The sequence below is a fragment of the Artemia franciscana genome, chromosome 9 (genome assembly GCF_032884065.1).
Source record: "Artemia franciscana chromosome 9, ASM3288406v1, whole genome shotgun sequence".
In the NCBI taxonomy this organism is placed as follows: Eukaryota; Metazoa; Arthropoda; class Branchiopoda; order Anostraca; family Artemiidae; genus Artemia; species Artemia franciscana.
The window spans coordinates 30,268,952-30,295,846 of record NC_088871.1 but is presented as its reverse complement, the minus strand read 5'-3'; the positions used below and the strand labels follow the sequence as shown (position 1 = coordinate 30,295,846).

The 26,895-nt window shown below is 33.9% G+C and overlaps 1 protein-coding gene and 1 long non-coding RNA gene across 5 annotated transcripts in view; one reads left to right on the top strand and one right to left on the bottom strand.

Moving 5' to 3' along the window:
- Positions 1 to 14,772, bottom strand: part of LOC136031263 (uncharacterized) — a 437,122-nt gene extending 422,350 nt beyond the window's left edge. Inside the window, exon 1 of one of the 4 annotated variants that reach the window (XR_010618474.1) lies at positions 14,468 to 14,651. Coding sequence is in view for 1 of the 4 variants with exons in the window: in XM_065710689.1 (XP_065566761.1) it covers positions 14,468 to 14,506 (39 nt within the window). In the remaining 3 variants the exon portion in view is untranslated. Of the gene's footprint in view, positions 1 to 14,467; positions 14,652 to 14,711 lie in introns of those variants that run through there. The other 3 variants (XM_065710690.1, XM_065710691.1, XM_065710689.1) reach the window with 3 other exon arrangements.
- LOC136031266 (uncharacterized) overlaps positions 123 to 26,895 on the top strand; it is a 27,940-nt gene continuing 1,167 nt past the window's right edge. Inside the window, exon 1 of the long non-coding RNA XR_010618475.1 lies at positions 123 to 1,840. This is a non-coding gene — a long non-coding RNA (uncharacterized LOC136031266). The remainder of the gene's footprint in view (positions 1,841 to 26,895) is intronic.

Here is a 26,895-nt window from a genome sequence, read left to right as displayed (position 1 = left end):
TAAGTATGAATGGTGTTAAAAATTGTTAAAAAAAATTTTAACATACAGCTAGCAAAAAGATGTAACTAGAAAAGAGATTAAGAATTTGTTTCTTCTATATATATATATATATCTATATATATAAAAATAAGTTGTCTGTGGATCTGTGTGTGGATCAGGTGACGTCACCTGAAAAAACTGGATCAGGTGACGTCAAAACTGAAAAAACTAAAAAAAGGCAAAAACTACAAAAAAAACTAAAAACTAATAAAAAAAATAAAAAAGCTAAAAAACTAAAAAAACTAAAAAAAGGCAAAAACTACAAAAAAAACTAAAAACTAATAAAAAAGCTAAAAAACTAAAAAAACTAAAAAAAGGCAAAAACTACAAAAAAAACTAAAAACTAATAAAAAAAATAAAAAAGCTAAAAAACTAAAAAAACTAAAAAAACTAAAAAAAGGTAAAAAACTAAAAAAACTAAAAACTAAAAAAAACTAAAAAAAAAGGAAAAAACTGAAAAATAAGCTAAAATAAAGGTAAAAACCAATAAAAAACTAAAAAAAAAACTGAAAAAACTAAAAAAAGGCAAAAACTACAAAAAAAAACTAAAAACTAATAAAAAAAGTAAAAAAGCTAAAAAACTAAAAAAACTAAAAAAACTAAAAAAAGGTAAAAAACTAAAAAAAATAAAAAATAAAAAAAGATAAAAACTAAAAAAAAGGAAAAAACTGAAAAATAAGCTAAAATAAAGGTAAAAACCAATAAAAAACTAAAAAGAAAAAAAGGAAAAAACTAAAAAAAATTTTCATCTAAAAAACTAAAAAAAACTAAAAAAGGTAAAAACTAAAAGAACTAAAAAAGAAAAAAATAAATGACGAAACTCAAAGAGAAAGCGACCAGGACAAAAGTAATGTTCGATTAGCAATCAACAAAGCACCGGGACACAGGGAGTATAAATGACGACCAGGACATAAGTAAAAAAAAAAAACTATCTATATATATAAAAATAAGATGTCTGTGGATCTGTGGATCGTGGATCAGGTGACGTCACCTGAAAAAACTGGATCAGGTGACGTCAAAACTGAAAAAACTAAAAAAAGGCAAAAACTACAAAAAAAACTAAAAACTAATAAAAAAATAAAAAAGCTAAAAAACTAAAAAAACTAAAAAAAGGCAAAAACTACAAAAAAAACTAAAAACTAATAAAAAAGCTAAAAAACTAAAAAAACTAAAAAAAAGGCAAAAACTACAAAAAAACTAAAAACTAATAAAAAAAATAAAAAAGCTAAAAAACTAAAAAAAACTAAAAAAACTAAAAAAAGATAAAAAACTAAAAAAACTAAAAACTAAAAAAAACTAAAAAAAAGGAAAAAACTGAAAAATAAGCTAAAATAAAGGTAAAAACCAATAAAAAACTAAAAAAAAACTGAAAAAACTAAAAAAAGGCAAAAACTACAAAAAAACTAAAAACTAATAAAAAAAGTAAAAAAGCTAAAAAACTAAAAAAACTAAAAAAACTAAAAAAAGGTAAAAAACTAAAAAAAATAAAAAATAAAAAAAAAACTAAAAAAAAAGGAAAAAACTGAAAAATAAGCTAACATAAAGGTAAAAACCAATAAAAAACTAAAAAGAAAAAAAGGAAAAAACTAAAAAAAATTTTCATCCAAAAAACTAAAAAAAACTAAAAAAGGTAAAAACTAAAAGAACTAAAAAAGAAAAAAATAAATGACGACACTCAAAGAGAAAGCGACCAGGACAAAAGGAATGTACGATTAGCAATCAACAAAGCACCGGGACACAGGGAGTATAAATGACGACCAGGACATAAGTAAAAAAAAAAATTAACAAAACTAAAAAGAAGGTAAAAACTACAAAAAAACTAAAAAGAAAAAAAAAACTAAAAACTAATAAAAAAAACTAAAAAATCTAAAAATCTAAATAAACTAAAAAAGAAAAAAAAAGGGAAAAAATAAAGGAGAAAAACAAAACTAAAAAACGAATGTATATACAGACCGGTACACCGGGATACAAATGACGACCGGGACACAGGGAATATAAATGACGACCGGGACACAGGGACACAACTACAACGGGGACACTGGGGGAAACAGGGGGATATAAATGACGACCGGGACAAAAAAACTAAAAAGAAAAAAAAACTAAAAACTAATAAAAAAACTAAAAAATCTAAAAATCTAAATAAGCTAAAAAAGAAAAAAAAAGGAAAAAAATAAAGGAGAAAAACAAAACTAAAAAACGAATGTATATACAGACCGGGACACCGGGATACAAATGACGACCGGGACACAGGGAATATAAATGACGACCGGGACACAGGGACACAACTACAACGGGGACACCGGGGGAAACAGGGGGATGTAAATGACGACCGGGACACCGGGACAGGGAATGGTCGATTAGCAATCACCATCAACAAAGCTCAAGGGCAATCATTAGAATCATGAGGTATAGATCTGAATACAGATTGTTTTCCCATGGACCATTATATGTTGCATGTTCAAGAGTCGGTAAACCTGACAATCTATTTATATGCAAAGACAATGGGACAGCAAAGAATGTTGTATATTCGCAAGTTTTACGTAGTTAAAACCATATATATATATATATATATATATATATATATATATATATATATATATATATATATATATATATATATATATATATATATATATATATATATATATATATATATATATATATATATATATATATATATATATATATCTATCTATCTATATTCACAGGTGGGACATAGGGACACAACTACAATGGCGCGTAACTATTATGGCGCGTAACGACTTACGCGCGCGGGGGGGCTTGGGGGGGGGGCGCGAAGCGCCCCCACCAACTAGGTGTTACAGACCGGGATACCGGGACAAAAATGACGACAGGGACACAGCGAATAAAAATGACGACCGGGACACTCAAAGAGAAATTACAGACTGGGACACCGGGACACAAACAACGACCGGGACACAGGGAATATAAATGACGACCAGGACACAGGAACACAACTACAACAGGGACGCCAGGGGCAAAGGGGGGATATACAAATGACGACCGGGACAAAGGGAATGTTCGATTAGCAATCACCATCAAGAAAGCTCAAGGGCAATCATTAGAATAATGAGGTATAGATCCGAATACAGATTGTTTTTCCCATGGACAATTATAAATTACATGTTCAAGAGTCGGTAAACTTGACAATCTATTTATATGCACAGACAATGGGACAGCGAAGAATGCTGTATATTCGCAAGTTTTACGTAGTTAAAAACATATATATATATATATATATAGGGGGGGGGGGCTTTGGGGCGGTCACAAAGCGCCCCCACCAACTAGGTGTTGAGGTGGGGCTCCCAGCCCCACCCCAACAGCTAGTTTTCTATGAGAAAGACTATGTCAATAAAAAACAGACAGATATTAATTTAAAAAAGAAATTCCACAAAATAATTTTTTCAAAGAAAAGTATAGAGCTCAATCAAACCAAAAATGAGCAGAAATAAAGTAAAATAATCTTCCCAGCATAGAAAGACCCCTAACCACTATTAATTAATCAATGAAATCCAAAACGAACAGAAATTATAATGAATAACAGAGTCAAAATCTAAACGAGCAGAATTTAACATGAGTATGGCTGACAACCCCATGCCTTTTCAAGACCATAACATAATTTTGTACTATACTGATTTTGTTTTAATGTCTTAACTTCTTTAAATTAAATAAATAAAAAATTATTAAAACTTTAAGAAATAAATATCAATCCACATTCATTTGTTTTTTGTTTTTTTGTTTTTTTAGTAATGTGCAAATTATATTCTTGCCTTGAGAAGGCATGGGAGTTGTCAGCCCTACTCATATTAGTTACTGCTTGCTTCAGAAGCAAACAAAACCAAGAAATTACTGAGACTTCCAGAAATCAATATCATTATATTTCAACAGCCAATATATTTTCACTGGTATGATGTTCCGTAGCTTTTCGTTCATACTCTTCTCATACTATTACTCATACTTTCCTTTTAAACATATTCTTTCCAAACATATATAAAATCAAAAGACAAATTAGCTATTGGTTTGTCAATTCAAAACATTGCTTTAATACACTAAACATGTGGCTTCATATATTACCCATGTTTATTACGCATCAATTATCTTTAAGTCTGAATAAAGTAGCATTGAAAGAAAAGTTTTGACAGGAAAAATGTTCTTTAAAATAGAAAAATAAATTAAAAATCACAAACGTAATTATTTTAAGAAATTCTTTTCCCTGTAATCTTAACATAGTTTTCTTCTTTTCTGTTAATGATGTTTTGACAAACAAAACCATACTATTTGAGGCATATATCATTTCCAATAAAGCACAAATGATATTTGAGCCTTTTAGATGGTTTTTAGGGTGAGGTGGCCCCTTTTTTACTTTCGGTAGTTCATTCTGTAAAGCGCAACTAGCAGGGTGATTTTATTAGTTATTGTTCTACAGCTTATGTTATTACAAATAAAAATCACACAAACAAATTACAAATAGTCTTATACCTATCTAGTTATGGTACAAATACAATTATAAAAACACGAAGTCTTCTTTTCTTTTTCAATGATTTAGTTTCAATTCAGGAAGTTATATTTACTGTTTTTTGCCTTTTTATTCTTCAATCATTCCATTTTTTTCTATTTGCAGATGTAGATGGTGTATTCATTTCCACTTTTGAAAGTTTCAAAACAAGATAATTGAATCTTGAACTTTAGGTTTTAGGAAGTAAAATCACCTGAAATATCAGGGGGAAAAATTTACCTGAGCAAATGTGGTGAAACAGGAAGCATAGAACAGTTTTCAATTTTGTCATTTCCTACGCTCATGTTTTTATTTCATGATAAGGTTTCAAAGGCAGTATATTTGGAAAAAAAATTAATGTGGGACCATATTATGAAGTGTAATGGACTCGTGTTTTTCTTGTTTTCCTTATGTTAAAAACAAGCATGAATTAATTCAAAAAAAGTGTCTGCTCAAAGTAAAGAGCAAAATTAACACTTAAAATGAGCAATATTTTAGAGCTACTTAATCAATAAAAAAATCTCTAAATTATTAGGGGCAATTGCCCTCCCCCCCGTCAATGATTCTACCTTTTTTTTCAAAACCTAGGGTAAATAATTGCTTTCTAGAAAAACTTTCTTTAGTATTATAAACAAAGTAGAAGGGTGAAGCCATGGGCTGAACTGCAGCCCATAATAACCTGGATATTTAAAATACATTTAAAAAAATGTCTGGTAAGAATGAATTACAAATTGAAGCTTATCCAGGGATGGTAACTTTTATTTCAGTTAACCTACCACCAAGAGTTCAAATCCAACACACTATTCAATCTGCTAATTCACACCAATTCATGTATCCCCAACCCAACTAAAAATACCTGCCTTCCCATATCCCACACACTCCACTCACGTATTCATCCATCCTACTCCATGTCATATTTATACCTCTAATGGTAACTGTTATGAGAGAAGAAGACAGCAGTAGCAGCAAATGCTCATAACAAAGAATGTGTCTCAGATACCATGGTCTCATACACAGTGAGTCACAAACCTGGAGTTTACAGCATCAATTTATTTTCATCCCAGATGTAATCAAACCATTTCTTAGATTGTTTGTATTAATAACTGTCCACCTCTAGTGTAAGCATTATGTCCACCAAAAAAAATCTATACAATTGAATAGTGTTAGGCTAATGTTGTCCATGGCATTTTTGAAAATAATCTGCTCTAAGGCACAAAGAGGGGGGGGGATTCAATAGACTGAGAAAAGAGGTACCATTTCTAAAGTCTGCTGTGGATGGCACCCATGCTAGTTACATCACCATATTCAGGCCATTTTTTATTAAAAATCAAATGTATGATTTATTCTAATTTTTTAAGATAAATATGATTGAGCAAGTTTCTATTTAACCAATTTAAAAAATCACATTTTACTTTTCTGTCTTTGAATATTTGAAGGAAGTTGTTTTGCAAACTGATTATTGATACTGTACACCAAGATTCCTATTCTAAAATAAGGGTTATAGTAACAAAACAGTGATGCCATTTGATTCCCTATTCAATACTTTTTCTAAATACAATGGTTGCTACTATGATAGTTGTATCCTATTCCCCCCCCCCATACTATTAGGGCCCAGCACTGAATTAGACAAACAAGAACTGTGCTGTTGTTTGATTGCATTATTTCTTGTACTTATTTCTCATTAATAGTTGGTTCATAATACAAAATAAATCCATCTGAAAAAAGCAACCTTTATTAGACTGTCAAGGCAAACATCTGGCTTCATTAGAGAGGAGGAGGCTTAAATGCATTTGTCACAGTAACAACCATTATATTTGGAAACTGTTGAACAGAGAATAGAGTGAAGTTACTCTTTAATTTTAATATTTAGTTCATAAGTTCAATCTTAGGACACAATTACCAGATTATTTATCCTAGAGTCAAGGAAAATCAGACCTAAACCCAAAATTAGAGGATTTTTTTCTAAGTAGATATTGGTATAGTATTTATTATCTATGCAATCTTTATGGCTTTTTAAAAAGGAAACAAGGGTAATATAGCCTACTAGATTACAGGCAATTGTAAAAGAGCACTATAATAAATAAAGGGTAGTACAATTTGATTCCCTAATAAACCCCCTTTCAAAATATAATGGTTACTACTGTGACAATGCACCCTATTCCCCTACCTAATGGGGTTGGATTTACTCCTAGGATATAGACAAGATTATAAGAAAACACTATGACAACAATATTCTTGTTGTGTCTATCTATAGACTTTCTATTAATCAGATTTTCATGTTTCCTTCTAATTTCAATGCATTTAATTATTTTTAAATGATACATTTATCTCAGGATTATCATTCCTTTGTAATGACCTGATGATATTGATCAAATTACGAATGAAATGTTGGTAAACAAAGAGATTTAACAAATCAAGCAATTAAAACCCTTTGACAAAAATATATTATTATAGGTTGTAACTGGTACCATTAGAGGGGATGAGATGCAACTTTCATGGTAATAACCATTTTAATACAAAAGACTGTTGACCAAGGAATTGAAAGGTACCATACTACTCTATTATTATTATAATATTTTGTTCTGAACAGCCTATAGACTGGAATGATACAAAAAGAGTATATCCTACAGTGTTGCCACAAAAATCAGTTCCTAAAGTGGAAAAATTGCCCAAATGTGCATGCTATATAGTGATTTTCTGTGCTACAGACACAAAACAAATGACTATAATAGTGCTAAAATAGTACTTCTGTGCTACAGATGGCAACCCTCAGCAAATGCTAGAGTGCTACACATAATGGAATGGTGCTAATATAATAGTGCTAAAATTGCATTTTAGTCCTACAGGTGGCAGCCCTGAGGCCTAGGCAGGAGCTTGAAACCATATTTCCTGATTGTAATTTAGGCCTTACATCTATTCCTAAAATTTCATTCACTCAGCTCAATTTGGCCTAGGCCTAGGGGGGTGTGAGTCAATTCAAGAAAACATAAGGGTTGAGGCTTAATGTATTCTTGAAGATCCAGGGAGTGATGGTTTTTTTTTCAGAATATAAAAAAAAATTACAAAAATAGAAAATAAATGCATTTTAAAAATTTAGGGGGAGTGAAGGAAAAAAATCACGTAGATGCATCTGCTTAAGCCAGAAAGGACTACAATCAAAGATAGCGAATTCAGAAAATGAAGCTAATGCAAGCTATGATATAAAGCTAAAAATTAGTCAAAAACTAATTAGATATACAAATTATCTTTTAAATGGGCCTTTAAAAACCCTCCAAGATGTTTCAGTGTCCTGCTAGCAACAAAGAAAAAAGAGAAAAAGAAGAGGACAAAATGAAAAAAAAAGAGATCAGTACTACCCATGCAGAAATACAATTTTCATTGTTATTCAAGGAGAAGGGTGTAAGTGTTCTGTTCAAAGTTTTTACAATGGTGTACCTTTTATTTTGTTCTATCTTAAATACCTTAAATTGCAGCTTGGAGCAATCTAAGGATTTTTCCTTGTAGAAGCTCCAGAGTTGATAATACATGACACATAGTTGAATATGTGCACTTGACTAGTGATTTGATGTTGCTAATTTGAGTGCTTCCCCTTGTTCTTCCGTTCTTTTGTTGACCATTTGCTGTTGAGATGGTTCTTAAAGTTGTTTGTAATTTAGGTAGTACTGGTGTCTGGCAGTAATTTGTTCCAGAGGTTGGCAACACAGTTGGTAAGAAAATGGGTGCATTGCTGCTTTGAGGAGAAATGCCTGGACAACTGCAAGTTATGTCCCCTTGTACAAGAGTCCCGAGACTCCAGACGAAGGAGATCAGGAATTGCCTTTGAATTAATAAGTTTATGAACCAGAATGGCATCACCCCATCTTCTTCTATAAACCAGAGTTGGTAGTTTCGGCTTGCATAGCCTTGTAGAGTAAGGGAGTTCATGCAGTCCACTCACCATCTTAGTGACTTTTCTCTGGTCGTCTTCGAGAATTTTAACATCTTTTTTGAAAAAGGGGGATGCATGGATCATACCTGTCTCAAGCCTTGGCCAAACAAGTCCTTTATACAAAAGGCTCAGAATTTTAGGCAAACAAGAGGAAATTGTTCTTTTTATGAGCTCTATTGATGAGCTAGCTGATGCTGTTGCCTTCTTTACATGAGTGCTAAATTTAAGATGATTGTCAACAATCACTCCTAGGTCACATTCTTCCAACAATGCATAAAGGGGCTGAGTGTAAAAAGAGTAAGTTGTATTGATAAGCTTGTGTTCAAAGTGTAAAACATGGCATTTTGACACACTGAAAGTGTGTATCCAAGATTTTCCCCACATGTTAAGGAGATCAAGGTCTTTCTAAAGTTGGGAAGTATCCTCAAGAGTGCTTGGTGGACCAATTACCATGAAATTATCAGCATATAGCATCATCCTGCTTTTAAGCACTAGAGGAGCATCATTTATGAAAATATTGAACATGGTGGGGCCAAGCACACTACCCTGTGTAACTCCAATGATAACAATCTGAGAGGAGGGGAGGATAGGATTGCCATCTGAATCAAATAGTCTTACATGCTGAACACAATTTCTCAAGAAATCCAGAATCCAATTAAGGATTTTTTCCTCCAAACCAATAGATTGTAGCTTAAGCTCAGGTCTCTTATGACAGACTTTGTCAAATGCTTTTGAAAAATCAAGAAGGATCATGTTAACAGGGATTCCCAATTCCAGTAGTTTTGTAATATAGTCATATGACTTGATGGATTAGTGTCAACTGATCTTTTGCTTTGGAAACAATGTTGAGAGCTGTTGAGAAAATGATTCTGATCAAGATGCTCAATAACAGCTTTGTTGACAATATGTTCAAGAAGCTTAACAACAACAGAGGTAATACTAACAGGCTGGTAGTTTCCTTCAGAATCTTTCTTTCGCTTTTTGTGAATAGGGGCAATATGTGCCACTTTCCATTCTGCAGGAAGCTTTGAGCTATCCAGAGATAGTCTAATGAGTTTTGAGAGTGCGTATACTATTTCTGTTCTGCACTCAAGCAAAAGACAGGGGTGGAGGCCATCTGGCCCTGCAGATTTATTTACATCCAACAAAGCTAGCTGTTTCAAAACAGACTCCTCAGTCAGCTTAAGAGGTGGCATTGGTTGAGTAACAGTATGAGGGAGGAGCTGGGAACTGACTAGCAGTTTCTGGTGTGAAAGCTGATGCAAATTTGTTATTCAGGATCTCAGCTTTAATAGCCAGGTCTGAAACTGTCTGACCATGATGAGTCAAATCAGGGACAGAGTGCCTATTTCAACATTTAACAGAAGCATACTGCCAAAACAGCTAGGGGTTATTTTTTATATTTTCAGCTAACCTTTCTTTAGTTGTTTGATGGAATTGGTGGCCTCATTCCATGCCTTTTGATATGTCTGATAGTTTGCAGCTGTTTCCTTTTTTTAAAGTGTTTCTAGGTTTAATTCTTCCTGTTCAGTAGTTTGCTAGTTAGATGAGTCATAAAGGGTAGTGTTTTTGCCCCTTCCAAAATGTTCTAGTGTGAGCTTTTTCAAAAACTAGCAAAACGGCTTTGAATTTCTGCCAAAATTCTTTGATGTCTGAAGTGAATATGGTATCCCAATCAAAGTCAGCCAGTCTCTCAGAGATATACTTGAAATCAATAACTTTGTGTGTTTAGGAAGAGGTTGAGCAGTAGCCAAGCACAATTCTGTGAGGATAGCAGCATGATCACAGTTACCAATAGGGGTAAGAAATTCATTTTTAGTCCACAAATCTGGATTATTAAGAATAATTAGGTCCAGTATGTTACATATTTGGCCATCTCTGCACTGTGTAGGTTGGTCAACAGTTTGGAACAGCAAATGTTCATACAGACAAGTAAGAAATGGAGATTCTTGTTCTTCAGCTGAAAAACCAGAACCATCAACCCAATCATAATTAGGAAGATTGAAGCTATTTGTGCAGTCTGCAGTGACCATGGTCATTCAAGCTCCAAAACATCTCCTTGTCAAAGGCCCAAGAAGTGTACATTGTGCAAATCACAGGATCATCCCTGTTACAGCTTCAAATGTCCAGTCGCCCAAGGACTTTTAAGTAAAGTTAAGTCAGCATAATGGCTCGAGCCTTAAGTCTCTTATCATGGAATATCAATGGCAAAGTGGTTGACAAAGGCCTAGTCCTCTCTGAACTTTTAAGTACAAATGAACTGCAAGAACATTTTTTGTCTCATGAAAGGAAAAATTTACTCAGCATTTCACATAATTCTTATCTCTTATTTCACCCAGCGAAAATGAATAAGAGCCGTGGCCGACCTTCAGGTGGATTAGCTATTATTTCACAATTTCCCATCAATCTCCTTGAGTCGAATGACCATTTCATTGCTGCCGAATTTTCGGACCTAATCTGTATAAACGTTTACCTGCCAACTAATTACTGCTCTTTGCAATCAGAGAATAAATTCATAAATGCTTGCAAAAAGCTAGCGAGTTTTGTGAAGGGAGTTTCAAAGCATCCAAATGCTCGAGTTTTGATTGCAAGAGACTTTAATTGTGACTTAACAGACAGTTCATCGCCAAGAACCCAACTCCTTCTGAATTCCCTCCCCCCTTTCTACTCAGTTGCTGACAAAACAGAAACTTTCACGTTTATTGGTGTCCTGTCAGCAACTTCTAACCTTGATTATTTTATTGCATCTTTCCCCTGTGAAACTGTCGGGGTAATTTGTGATGGCTTTTATTTGGATCACCTTCCAATAAAGTTGAAAATAAATGCTTCATTTCATGCCCCTAAACAGCCAGATAAAAAGTGGTTTTATATAAAAGACTGGAAAGAAATTAACCGCAAGATGTTTTGTTTTGAATGTGACAGAATATTAAATAAAACAAAGGTACCCTTTCATTTGTTGTGCATGCACTCTGGCCTTAGTGAAAAAGAAATAGCCATTGGACTTACCACCTATCTAGCTGAAATTAACCATGCATTAAAATGTGCTGAAGCTTCAGCTGTCCCGTGCAAGCGTATTAGGAAAGGCTCTCAAGTTCAGGGTTGGTCAAAAAACCCTTCCCTTATTTCTGCGTGTGAGTCTTCTAAAATGTGACTGAATATTTGGGGGGATTGCGGCAGGCCTAAGTCTGGGACTATAAATGGTCTGCAGCTATGTTCTAAACGTTTTTTGCTAAAGTGTTAATAAAACATAAGGTTGATATTGAGAAAAACGCTCATAAAATCGAAGAGCAAAGCTCTGGAAAAAATTTTAATGCCCTTGTGAACACATTAGTGCAAATAATACTCCTGAGCCTGAGTGGATAAATTATTATAAGCATGAGTTTTCTTCTCCCAATCCTGCTCTTGAGTCAAAATGTGAAAAAGAATTAAGTGTTTGTCTGAAAAACCACAAACCTTCAACATTTATAATTAAGCCAAGTGATGTATTGTTTTATTGTCAAAAACTAAAGAAAAGAAATTCCGCAGGAGTTGATGGAATTACTGCCAGATTTTTTGATCATGCAAGTGCTCTTCTTTTTAATCATTTATCTCTACTTTTTCAAATGTCTATTGAAAATGGAGTTGTTCCTTATCAATTTACAGTTGGTCAAATAACCCCTATCCCAAAAAAAGGCAAAAAGGATTTTACTTTGAGTGATTTGTTCCAATCTATAACAGTTTCTTGTACTATTTTTAAATTGTTTGAGTCAGTTATTTTGGATGAAATTGTTTCTAAATGTTATGTCCCACCCCAACAGTTTGGTTACCAAAAAGGTATTAGCCGGGAGCATGCCCTTTTTGCTTTAATGAATGTTCTTGCTGATGCAGAAAGAAGTAGATCCCATATTATCCTTTGTGCTTTAGATGTCGCTTGTGCTTTTGACTCTTGCATTTTTTCCCAAGTTTTATTTGAAGCATATAAAAGAGGGATAAATTTTTGTATAGTGAAGTGCCTTCTGTATATGTACCATCACCTTAAGGCAAAGTTAAAGGGGGGATCTTCCCTTTTTGATATTTTGAAAGGAGTCCGTCAAGGTGGCCTTACCTCACCTTCTTTATTTAATAACTCTGTTTTAAATGCCCAAAATTCTGTTAATTTTAGTTGTATTCACCATGGATTTAACTTGTCTTTAATAACTTTTGCAGATGATGTTTTGAATCTAAGCCATGTTTTTAGTGGATGTGAAAACGCATTTAATCAGCTTTATAATGGATATAAAAATATTGGGCTTTCTTTCAATGTTGATAAAACTGCTGTTGTAGCTTTCAATTTTAAAGAGACAAATGGCCCTATTTTATTATTTTTAGCTAATGTTCATGTCCCCCTTTCTCAAAAATTAGTTTACCTTGGAATGCCTATTGGAAAAAATATGAAAGAAACTGTGAATTTATCCCTTGAACTTTTGAAGAAAAAACTGAGAATTGCTTATGCTTCAACTGCATCTAAGATTAAACATATTGACAAATTAAATCTTGTGAAAATTTATAATAGCCTAGTTGTACCTCATCTCCTTTCTCTTTGTCCGGTTTGGCAGTTTTTTAGTGAACCTCAGAAACTATCTATTCATAGAGTATATTTTTGTTATGCTAAATTCCTTCTCAGTTACCCTCCTTGGACTAGAAATAGTTACTTAGTGAACAAATTCCGCCTAGTTTCTCCTACATCTATTATTGATAAAAGGCTTCATGATTTTTGTTCTTCTATGTCGATAGTGTCTCACCCATGGTCAGCATTACTTATTTAATTGTTTGATTGTGTTGATTTGTATCTATTTGTACCTTTTTTTTTCTCTTATTACTCCATCTTAAGGGGCGTTCTGCCCTCTTTTTGTAGATGGGTTATAAATAAATTGATTGTTCAGATTCAAAGCAAGAGGGAGTATTAGGAATACAATAAACCACTCCGAGTGATATTGTTGAGTTACTACAATGTAATCTAACCTAGACATTCTCAGCCCAAACACAGCAGTGGGAAGAAGGAATCAAAATGCTTACCTGAAGACTGCTTTCAACATATATCCCAACATTTTAGAGGGATTTCAGTACTAGCTGTTTTAGGTTCATAATCTGGGTGGCAAGCTATACAATAGGTATACCTTTTATATAAAATGAAGGTAATTTGATGTCAGAAAGACTGCAGGAGGGTGGGGGGTTACTAGCCCCACTGGCCTAGAACAATCACTGGGTTTAGGTTTTTTAAACAAGTATAAATTTGATATTGAAACAACATTTTACTACTAAAACTAATCAAATTAATAATTATCTTTTCTAAATCAGCTATAAATGGCAGTTTTTTCTCATTATATAATATTTTCTATAAATGTACTTCTGAACTTTTTGTTAAAAATAGCAATATTAAGTCCCTTTGAGGGCATAAAAAAGAATTCACCCTATAATTGCTAATTAGGGCCTATATTTGGAAAGAGCAGAAAAAAAAGAATCAAATTATGTGTTCACTTTCCTCCTAGCTAAATTATATGAAAAAGTACAGATTTGCCAGTGAGCATATTAGGCTACTGGATGTCTGTTTTTATGCTGTTTCTAAATATGATCATCATTTCACTCAGAAGGCAAATTAAAAGTCATTAATGCACCCTAAATTGACACTCTACTCATATCTAAACTTGACAAGAGCAGTGACAACAAAATTAGGATAGTTATCATGTTTTGTTGTTGTTTGTTTAAGTCAGGTCTGCTGAGCTCTATACTCAAAAAATAATCCTGTTGAGGTTGATTTCAGTAAAATTTTTAGAATTACCTATCACCTTAGGGTCTATATGAGGGCTTGAAATTGGATTTATATGTGAGATGATTATTCATGTAATGTTTATAAAGAGAATAAAGACAGGCATCCAGTCACCTAGAATATTCAACTTGTCTCTATGTATAGCCTATGATAGAATTATCTCTGAATGTAACAAACATTTACAATAAATACAACATACATGTAGCAAACAAAAATACAATGGCATAAAATGGGACATGGAACGTGTCTTTAGTAGCCTAATCCAGTCATGACTGGACTGATTTCTTTTGCAGAATAATTCATTCTTTTGACATCCTCTGAAGCTAAGATATTCTCTGGAGTCAAAACTTCAGATACTAAATCATTTTCAATGCTCGCATCATAAGTGGTTTGCAACAACAGTATTTTCAAGGTTATAAATGTCAAGAAAAAAAGGGAAATACAAAAATAGATTTACGATAACACGTTACAAAATTTTAAACATAATTCATATTTGAATCAGCGTTGTCAACTTTTGAAATATGCCAGTTTGGCAGACGAACCTGTTACACCAGAAATTCTTTTGCACATTTTTAGCGTAAAATTCCATTTTTTACTGATGAAAACACTAAAAGAAACTACGAGGCCGGGAATTTTCTTTTTTCCTTCTTCTTACAAACAAAATAATTCAAAACGTTGTTTTCTCCTGGGCACAGACTTAAAATTCACAAGCATTCCTTACTTGTCCCATATGCATTTTATGAAAATCTTTATTCTTGGGTTACATCCTAGAGAACTTTCAAAAGCTTCCGAAAGTAGGCCATGGTCAGGTGCTACAACCAAACCTCACTTAAATGTAAAAGAAACTAAAATGACTAAATATACGGCACTGTAGCAAGATTTCTAAATAACACTAAAAACGTTGAAGTTTTTCTATGTAGGTAATTCAATTTTCAAATTCTTGTTCCTTGAATTATAATTTTTAATTGAAAATCATTAAAAATCCCTTTTTGAAGTTGATCCAGCTATAGTTGTCATAATTGCTGGAACGACAGAAAAGTAGCTTCAAATTTGCTATTTCAGTAACTGCTACTAACGATAGTTTAAAAACACCTTAAATGAAGTAACCCTCCATTATTACAATCATCAGTATTACTACCTGTCAGCGTTGTTTATCTACATAACCACATATAGAGAAAACCGTGTAAAGTTCAGAAAAAAATACTTTGAAGGATTTTGAAATGTTTACTAATGACACTCCCTAAAGTTTTTGCATTTTTTTTGTACTCCCCTCCCCTAAAGGGCAAATTTTTAGCCAAAATTATATACACTCCTTATTTTTTCGATAGGGTGATCTTTGATCATTGCTTCTTTTAATGTTTGTTGATAAATTAATCAGATGAAATGAGCGGCGCCAATAAATAATACAATGGTATAATTAATTTGGGTTATATATTTGTCCATTATGGGTGAAAAGTGGATAAAGTGAAGCAAAGTACCTCAAGGAATAGAATAAGTAAATCTTTTAGAAAGTTTTAAGTAGTTCTCAAAATTTTATTGTTAAAGTATAATACTAGTTAGTGTTTATTAAAAACAAAATTTTTAAAGTTTAGATATATTCATATTTTTAATTAATATCCTATTATATTAAAGCAGCTACAAAATATTACAAGAGTGTAAGAGAGATGGATGCAACTGAGACTTATGAGCCTTACACCCTTGCAAACCAAATAAGGCCTTAGTAACTTCACATCTATTCCTGGTGTAATGTCAACGCTAAGGAGCTTCTGTAGCTAATTTTAAGTTACTATAGCCTAAAATTTTATAATGCATCCTTTGGCTTCGCACAACTTCAGTTCGAAGCGCAGATAATGGTTTCATAGATCTTGTACGTAAATCTAATCCAAAAGTGTCGATTATATGTTTCAAATTTAGTCCAAGACAGAGCCCGGTGTTTGAAAACTGCACGAAAAAATGTCAATAAAAGTGGCGTCGTATTCTCTAAATTGGCTAGTTAAATTATCGATTGTTATAAATTGGTAATGCAAGACAGTTTTAAATGCAATCCCCGAAAAAAATTTATTTTAGTACAACTACTAATGAGTCTACCAAAAGTTATTTCAGTATATGTAGTAAGAACTGAAATTAAATGGATACTTAAGTTCATAGTATTCATGTATTTATATGTCCAGTAATTCATGTCCAGTGAAACAAACTCACAAAAATGCTTAAGGGGCGCAAAATATAGATTTCAAAATCAAGGGAGGGATCTTTATTCTTCTTTCCAGTGACTAAACAAACAAGGTATTTCTTTTAAATTTACGAAGAGTAGACATCTAAGGTGAAGAACATATGCTTCCATTAGCTTATTTAGGTATTACCATACTTTATTTTTTGAAGAAAAATATTTATTTACATGTTTGAAAACCAAAAATGAGCATCAGAAACGGTAATGCAGAGTAACGTAAAATATAAGTCATATATAATATAAGTCAGAAAGAAAAGTCATTATGAAATACACATGTTATTGCATTAAAACAAAAAAAAACAATAAACATTAATTATCATTGGAACAATAAACAGCTTTTGGACCCCTGGTCTTGATTATTAGATAATTTTCCTTTTCTCATTATTTATTTTTTCCTGTCTAAAGTCATTGTTTGGGTGCGGGCCTTAATTAATAGCTTAATATATTTTGCTCTTTTATAAGTTCCTCTTAGCATATTTCTTCTTTTCCCCTTTTTCTATGATAATCTTTTACGTCATGAGCAGATAAAACATTTAAGTAGGCCAGACAGGACATTTCAGCAAGACAGTGACACACCCAAAATTAAGGCACCCGGAAAACAGGGTTGCCTGGTATTCTTTCCCAGCCATTGACCAGCCATTTCTTGTAGGTTTTTCTCCAGTTGTGAGTTGTCATGGTCAGTCAGAATATAAAAAGGATTCGCCCAAGCAAAGAGGCTACATTTATTGTTGTGCCTTTTTCTTCATGTGTGTTTTACGATACATTTTTGTACATTCAAGAGATAACAAGAGCTAAAAGCTCATATGGCACTTGTGACGAGGCGAGAAGAGCTATGAGCCAAGAGATCATATGGTATGAGCTCTAACAAAATTCTATGAATCAATAGATTGATTTAAAAAGGAAAATAAGAGGCTTAATGCCGGTCAGGATTTAAAATAAGAGCTCTGAGTCATGATGTCCTTCTAAATATCAAAATTCATTAAGATCTGATCACCCACTCGTAAGTTATAAATACCTATTTTTTTCTAATTTTTCCTCTCCCTTTAGCCTCCCAGATGGTTGAATCTGGGAAAACGACTTTATCAAGTCAAATTTGGTGCCCAGAAGCACCAAACTCACCAAATCACTGAACCGCTCCCCCCAACTTCCCCAAAGAGAGCGAATCCATTACGATTCTGTCAATCACGTATCAAGGACATTTGTTTATTCTATCCACCAACCTTCATCCCGATTCCTCCACTCCAAGTGTTTTTCCAAGATTTCCCCCTCCAGCTCCCCCCAATATCAAAAGATCTGGTCGGGATTTGAAATAAGAGCTCTGAGACATGAATTCTTTCTAAAAATCAAATTTCATTAAGATCCGATCATCTATTCGTAAAATAAAAATACCCCAATTTTCACGTTTTGTGAAAATTCCAGTTTCCCCCTCAAACTCCCCCCAGTTTCACAGGATCTAGTCGGAATTTAAAATTAGAACTTTAAAGCACAAGATCCTTCTAAATATCAAATTTCATTGAGATCTGGTCACCCTTTCCTAAGTTACAAATACCTCAAATTACCAACCCCCCCCCCCAAATTCCACCAAAGAGAGCAGATCCGGTCCGGTTATGCCAGTCATGTATCTTAGACAGGTTTTTATTCTTCCCATCCAGTTTCATCCTGATCTCACCGCTTTAAGTATTTTCTAAGATTTCCGGCCCCCCCAACTGTCCCCCCCCCCCAAATTACGCTTGATCCGGTTGAGATTTAAAATAAGAGATCTGATATACGAGGTCCTTGTAAATATGAAGTTTCATGAAGATCCGATCACTCCTTCGTAAGTTAAAACTACGTCATTTTTTCTTATTTTTCAGAATTACCCCCCCCCCCAATAGAGCGGATCCATTCCAATTATGTAAATCATGTATGTAAGACTTCTGATTATTTTCCCCACCAAATTTCATCCCGATCCCTCCATTCTAAGCATTTCCCATGATTTTAGGTTCCCCCCCCAAAACTTCCCCCAATGTCACCAGATCCGGTCACGATTTAAAATAATTGCTTTGAGACACGATATTCTTCTAAATATTAAATTTCATTGAGATCCGATCACCTGTTCATAAGTTAAAAATACCTCATTTTTTCTAATTTTTCAGAATTAACCCCTCCCCCAACTACCCAAAGGGAGCAGATCCGTTTCGCTTATGTCAATCGTGTATCCAGGACTCGTGCTTATTTTTCCCACCAAATTTCATCCCGATCCCTCCACTCTAAGTGTTTTCCAAGTTTTAGGTTTCCCTCTCCCAACTCTCCCCCAATGTCACCGGATCCGGTTGGGTTTAAAATAAGAGCTCTGAGCCGCGATATCCTTCTAAATATCAAATTTCACTGAGATCCGATTACTCGTTCGTAAGTTAAAAATACCACATTTTTTTTTATTTTTCAGAAATAAGCCCCCCCCCAACTACCCCAAAGAGAGCGGATCCGTTCCGTTTATGTCAATCATGTATCTAGGACTTGTGTTTATTTTTCCCATCAAGTTTCATCCCGATCCTTCCACTCTAAGTGTTTTCCAAGTTTTAAGTTTCCCCCTCCCAACCTCCCCCCCCAATGTCACCAGATCCGGTCAAGCTTTAAAACAAGAGCTCTAAGACACGATATCCTTCTAAACATCAAATTTCATTGAGATCCGATCACCCGTTCGTAAGTTAAAAGTACCTTATTTTTCCTAATTTTTCAGTTACCCCCCCCCCCCCAACTACCCCAAAGCGAGCGAATCCGTTCCAATTTTGTCAATAATGTATCTGGGACTTGTGCTTATTTTTCCTATCAAGGTTCATCCCGATCCCTCCACTCCAAGTGTTTTCCAAGATTTTAGGTTCCCCCCCTGCAACTCCCCCCAATGTTATCAGATCCGGTCGGGATTTAAAATAAGAGCTCTGAGACACAATATCATTTCAAACATCAAATTTCATTAAGATCCAATCACCCGCTCATAAGTTAAAAATAATTCATTTTTTCTATTTTTTACGAATTAACCGGCCCCCCTCCCCCCCCCCAGATGGTCAAATTGGGAAGTGCCTAAAGTAGCGAGACCGGGACCGACAGACCAACAGAATTGGCGATTGCTATATGTCACTTGGTCAATACCAAGTGCCATAAAAATATGTTTCTTAAAATTTACCATTCCTATATTTTTCTCGTAGGCCAGGTAATACTTAAGCAACAAAATTATAGCAAATACAACTGAAAATTAAGGAAAGCAGTGCGCCCAGAACAAATTATATTAAATAGTTAATATATTATATTAAATATTTAATTAAAATTTACCTGCATGGTAGTTTGTTTCGCTCAAGCCAAACTGATTATTTCCGAGTACCCATAAATAAATGGACAGAAAAATCAGTTTTAAACAGATCATAATTCTTAAGTGTGATCGCTGTACTTAACAAGTATAATTATTATTTTTTTATTTTAAAAGGGTTAAAAACAGAGCAAAAACAAATAAGGGTACAAAATAGAGGATGGTGCCCGTGGTTCCCTGGATTTGCCCCTGCGTCTGTCTACGATAATTAGAGTCGATACGATGATCTTTTCAAACATTAGGTGGGTTAGTTTTTATTTTCTTGTCCAATAAAAATACAGGCTTGTTCAAAGAACATAAAAAATAATAATAATAATAATATTGGGGTAAAGGACAACATTTCTAGAAGGAAAAATTGCTCTCAATCCTGCAATTAACAGTCCCATTTTCCAAATAAATTTCATTTTCGAAAACATTTTACTTTATGTACTACAAAAATATTTAATTACTGTGCACTAATTTTTATATTGGCTGAGAAGGGAAAGTACCGTGTGTTAAATTTCCAAAATCTTTGTGAGAACCAAAAAAGCTGAATAAGAGCCAATAATTTTGCCTTGATTTTGTCTTTAAAAGGGGGTGTTACACCAGACCATTGTCACTCGTATTTTACATTCAAAAGTTGATCATCAAAAGTTACATCTAAATGTGTATCAAATACATTTAATGGTGACCAGCTTTTATTCTGATATTTATTTCTTTAAGTCTTAATATTTCTTATTTATTAAAGTAAAAAAAGTGAAAACATTTAAAACGTATATTGTTTTCAGTAAAGTGCAAATTATCTTCTGGTCTTGAGGAGGCATGGTGGTGGTTAGCCCTTCTCTGGTTAATTTTTGCTCATTTTGGGTTTGAATTGGTTAGGTATTGTAATTTCTTCTATTTACTTCTACTCATTTTTGGCTTACCATTTTGTTAAACTGAGTTGAATAATTTTGTCAGATGAGGCTAGTTGTTAATGGGCTATAAAAACCAATCAAAATGTTATTTACTAATTTTATTTCTTTGTTCTTACCAGTATTTTATTTTTGACTAATTTAATAAAATATAAGGTTTAATTTGAAGCTTTCACGTTGGTGGAAAATTTAATGTGAAAGATATTGAAGTTCTTCATACCAAACACCTATAGTTTCTTTCTGTGGTTAAGGAGATAGTTGTTTTGGTGCCGTTTCTACAGTGTCAGTAGTGATGACATTGTTGAGCCCTGCGTACATCATTTTTATTACCGTATTAGAACATAATTTGTATAACCGATTTACCAAGCAACTAGATCCGGTCATAAACTTCCCCATCAGCACACTAAAGAGGATACATCATTAGCATATTCCAGACGGCACCTCATTTACATCTACCTGTCTGAACTTGATTAACATATTTTCAACCTTCACTGATTAAGAAGATTGACCACTTTAGTAAACCAATTTGTATGACAAGTGGAGTGGCAGAAATCGGCATAATCAAAGGAATGACCACTTAAGTTAACCATTTTATTTGATTGCAAATTGGACTAATAGAATTTATGATATAGTATTGACCTTCACTTGGCAGCATACATTAATGTAGGCATAGTTTAACCACTTGTATGATCATATTCATGAGAATGAGTGCTTATATCAACACTTTTTAGGGAGAACTCATGGTCATTCATGTTCCACCTCCTTGGACCCCCAATGCCCGTCTCCAAATTTTTACCCCCCCCCCATCTTTTTCGAACATACAAATTATTTTTGAAGTTTGTAAATGTTTCCTCTTTTTAACTTAAAATTTTTTTCAACTTTGTTTTTGGTACTTGGAAAATTTTCATCTTTTTTTTACATGTTTTAAAATGACATTGCAAACTTGCATGAGTACTTAATATTCTTTAAACCCATGACAATTCTATGAATAAATTATTTATTTAGGTTGAAACTAGAATGTTTAACTCTGTTCAGGATAAAGTTTGAACTGATCAGATTAAATTTGACGTGGTTTATTCAATTAGTTTTCCCAAGAATGCATAGCTTTAAACTCAATTGATTAGAAGGTTTGAACAGATGAATTAAATCTGAAATGGTTTGTTCCTTGAATTTCTCTAAGGACTGAAAGGCATAACTCTGTTGAGTCTAAAGTTTGAACTGATAGATTAAATAAAAGTTATGATATAGTATCGAATTTTACTTGACAGCATTCATTAACGTAGGCAAAGTTTAACCGCTTGTATGATTATATTCATGAGAATATGAGAATAAGTTTTTCAGTGGTTATCCTATTTAAAAAATGTCAACTGACAATTGATTGATGTTGACAATTGATTGATTGGTTATTGAAATGCCAAAGACTCTGCAAATTCATCAATGGGCTGAAACAACAAAGGTGTTTAAAAAATTTGTGAAGTCCTCCTGGAAGATAAACCAGCTGACAGTCAACAAAGTTGCAGAAGAAATCTGGTAGTACATAGTGTTTAGTACAAAGAATTATGACTGAAGATTTGGGGTTGAGAAAGGTGGCAGAAGAATATGTTCCATAAAGAAAAAAGCTTCCTATACTAAAGGAGAAAGTGTTTTTTCTTTCTTTTTACCTTCATCGGTTTTGTACCTTATTTTCACTTAATAATGGAGAGCTATTCTTTATTATAATTTTGAGCAGTCATAGTTGACTGACGATCAAAATATCTTAAAAATTAAAATTAGATCCAAAATTTCCCTTGTCTACGTTTTCCAGACCGTTGTTGAATTTTTGAATTAACTGATTTGACCTTCTGGAGGCCTAATTTTGACTTATGTAATTAAGGTGAAAGTGCTGCTTCCTGATAAATAGTAATTCTCAACCAATTGACTGACACAAGTGCCACTATTCAATTGGCTTTTCTTGATAGATATGGATGCATTCAATATACAAGTGCTATATGCCACTAGTTTGATCTTTCGTGTTTTTCGGTGACTATTCGTATGGAAAAAGACTTTTTTCTTGCTTTTCCAGACAACATTGGTCATAAACGTAACCCTGTGTTCTTTTACTTGTCCAGTGGGATTTCGACTTATCTGGGTTTAACCCCTAAAAGATAACAGCAAATACTTATATGGCCAAGTGTCACTTGGAACGGCATGAATAACTATGAGAATAACAATATTTTTCACATGTAAAATAGCCTATATTGACCGTGTCCGAAATCTTATTTCACAAAGAATGCTGCATCCGGATGCAGGGTTAATTCTGAATACTCAGTCCGAAAACTGTTTTTGTCATTTTTCTTTGAAGATTTTGTTCTTTGTAGAATTTGTTTTTTTCAAATCCCTACTCAACAGCAACTTGTTTCAAGCCCAAGTGGTTTATTTCTCTGGGCTGGGGCGGGCATCTTTTTTGCAGGCTTGGGGCGGGAAACTGGGCTTATTTCTTTTTTTAATTTGGCTTGTTTTGGGCTTTTTCTACTCCAAAGAATAATATTTTTTTCGAGTTCAAGCTCATTCTTTTACAAAACTTTCGAGGAAAGAAAGCGAACAGATTTAAGGAAAAGTTTAAATATAGCCTATGATTCACTAAAGAAGAAGAAGAAAATAAGTAAAGTAAATCACAAAGAACTTTACTAGTTACAGCTATTGAATAGAAACGTTTCATCCAGAAAACATGGATAAAGGTAAGACGCCAAATACTTTTATCTTCAAATTGTGTCTGAAACAGATGAAGATGGACTTCATAACCCCCAAGCATGGAACACTCAAAATGTTACAAAAGAATACTTTGCAGTCCTAATTTTGTCCTCAGTCATTTTGAATCTGCTTCTTGTCATCTATGATTTAGTTTGTAACAATTTTTCGTCAGCATTTTATGTCTACTTGCATTACAAGGTTCAAGGTTATTTTTGTAAATTGTAAATATTTCTATATTTGCAAACCTTCAATACACTGAACAAGCGCCATAGAGAATTAAAATACAAAAACTCAGTGCTTATCCTCTCTAGACTGATTATCTATTCGCGTTCTTCTGAGTTAATACAGGTTTCATGAAATTATGTTTCAATTTCAATCCTCTTTTTTGATAATTTTATAGTATATGTACGAGGAGATAGAGTGTAAAGAGGCAGATAGTTACCAGAAGGCCGAAAAGATCCACGTGCACTCAAGTTTCATTACACATCCAGGACCTCATTACATGCAGAACTTACATGCAGATACTTTATAGTATATGTACGAGGAGATAGAGTGTAAGGAGGCAGATAGTTACCTGAAGGCCAAAAAGATCCACGTACCCTCAAGTTTCATTACATATCCAGGGCCTTATTACATGCAGAACTAGTAGCTTGTCTCTGTGGTTTGTCAGCTCAAACGATTGAAGTAAAAAAAAATCACAAACTGGATGTTACAATCTCAAAGCTATTTATTCAAAGCCAATACCTGAAAATATGAGGCTTTCCTCAAGCTGAGTCTGTAGGGCGTTTTTACCCTTACGTAGGACGCTTATCAAAAGCTCGCGCGACAAGTCAGTTTAGTCTTCTTCCAAATTATTTCTCACTTTTAAAAGTGAATAACTGTCGAAAGCGGTACAGGATATATTTGAGACTTTGCATATTAACCCGTCTGACACTTTGAAGTGATTTTGGCAAAACATGTCGCAGGTCATTTGTCAATTATAACTATTGAGCACCAATCCACCATTATCATGAGTGCTTTTCCTGGACCAGTTTCCGTGGCAACGAAACTGAAGAGAACAAAATTTTCAGGTCTTATCAAGAAGGTTCTTGGACCAGAAAGTCTCTAAAAGATTGTCGCTGATATTGCTGACAGCGGGTATTCCCTTATTTTGGATGAATCAACTGATGTTGGCACCATAAAATTTATGTGTATTTGTGTGAGATAATATAAACCCAAGATGAACAAAGTTCTTTGTGCTACTTTGGGCATGGTCGAAGTATCTTCGATCACTTCTGTGATTTTACATCAAGAACTGATAGACTTCTTAGTTCCATGTAGAATTCCTCTAAAAAATCTGATAGGTATCGGGACATATGGAGCAAACAGCATGTGTGGTGGGAACCATTTGCTGTTCACATTATTACGAGATGACGGGTTGCCTCAGCTCCAACTCTTCAAATGTGTATGTCACTCCCTACATTTTTGTGCTTCCGAGGCTGTCGGAGAGCTTCCAAGCAATTTGGAGTTTATACTCTCAGAGACTTAAAAGTGGTTTAAAGTTAGTCCGCTACAAAGAGAGGCATACCAGCAAATGTTCAAGCTCACAAACGAAGGGAATACCCCGTTGAAAATTATTGCTCCTTCCAATACTCGTTGGCTGTCTCGATATAGAACAGTCGTCCGCAGACTCGAGCAGTGTTCTGAGCTGTTAGCACACTTTCGATTAGCGAAGGAAAACCTACGTTGCTACACTGCCCGAATGCTCCATGATATGTACCTGGATGAACGAAATAAGGTATATATTGTTTTCTTGAAGTCATTATTGGCCGAATTCCAGAGAGTTAACCTCCTTTTCCAACAGACTAACGCAGATTACTGTCGCCTATTTGAAGAGCTTAAAGAGTTTGTAGTAAGTCTTCTGTGGAGAATATTGCGCACGTCTGCAGTGTCATTAACAGTGAATATGGATTTCGAAATTTATTACCTTCCTACAGCCCATGTTGACTACGAATACGAGTTCCTTTTAGAGCTTGAAAGATCTAACATAACCAGTCATCAAAAGAAAGAAGTAAAGTTGCCTTGCCTAAATTTCTCAAGGCAACTGCTAGAGCAGTTTAAAAGCGCTTGCCCCCATCTCTTGATTCTCGGCTGAAAATGAAAGTGCTTTCTTCCACCATTTGTTTATTGCAGGTACGTCCTCAATTTAGTGATTTGCCTTTTGATGTTATTCCAGTGCTTAATATAAGCGATTTAGGGAGTCAGTGGAGAAACCTCTTGGTAGTTGACTGGGCATCAGCTTGTGGCGGAGAAATTTCGATTGACTCTTATGAATTCTGGGTCAAGGTACTGCACCATCCTGATCCAGTTGCTGTCCCTCCATTTCGTCACTTAACGAGGTGGGCGGTGACCCTCCTCAGCCTACCAATAAGCAATGCTGTAGTTGAAAGGTTATTTTCTATGATGGATATTGTGAAGAACAAACTTTGGAATCGAATGATCTTGCCTATTCTGAACTTAAAAGTAGTATTTCGGTTATGGTTGTCAGTGTGTGGTATTTGCTGTTCGCAGTTTGAGCCTACTTAAAAAAATGTTGCAGTTCAACAGTGAAATCTATAGGCTTGTGGGTTGCATTGTAACCACAGATGTGAATTTTAACAATGATCATGATAACATACTGGTATCACTATAAAATCGCAGAACTGGCTCTTTATTTGTTTTCTTCTCTTCTGATGCTGTTTTTAACCTGGTGTTCTTTTCTAACTTCTAAAATATCTAGACCTCTAGAAGTATTCTAAAGAATACACTTTAAAAAAAATTTGGATTTCCAACAAGAAAATGCGGTGAAATTTCAACTGCTGAAACAAAAATAAAGTTTCTTGTTGAGTTTTCAACAGAGGTTTAAAATCGAACAAATAAGTGGGATCTTCAATGATCTGTTAACTTTCCAATCACAAACGTTTAAAGTCCAGCAAAAGAGCTTAATATTCCATGTTCTGTTGACTTTCTAACACGCAATTTTTGAAAGTCCAACCAATTAGTTTTGAAATTCTAGTGAAAGAATTTTATATTTTACACTTTGCTGACTTTCCGAAAAAGAATGTTGAAAATCCAACGATAGAGCTTAATATTCTACATTTTCCTGATTATTCTAGCAAATAATGTTGAAAATAAGATACGAAATTATTTTTAATAGGAATTTTTTCAATTTGCACCTCAAGGTACGAATAGGAATTGAATAAGAAACCATCGATTTCTTTAAAAAAGAAAAACAAATGTCGGAATTCTTCAGGTTCTATGAAATTCATATAAAAATGAGCTTCTTCAATGGAGCCAAAACTAGGAATCTTCGGGTTGGAGCCTAATTGGTAAAAGAAATCGACTGATAAGCTGCATCTAAAAACCAAAATGCTGTATTATAAAATAATCAGCTTTTGATACGCATATTTTCCCTA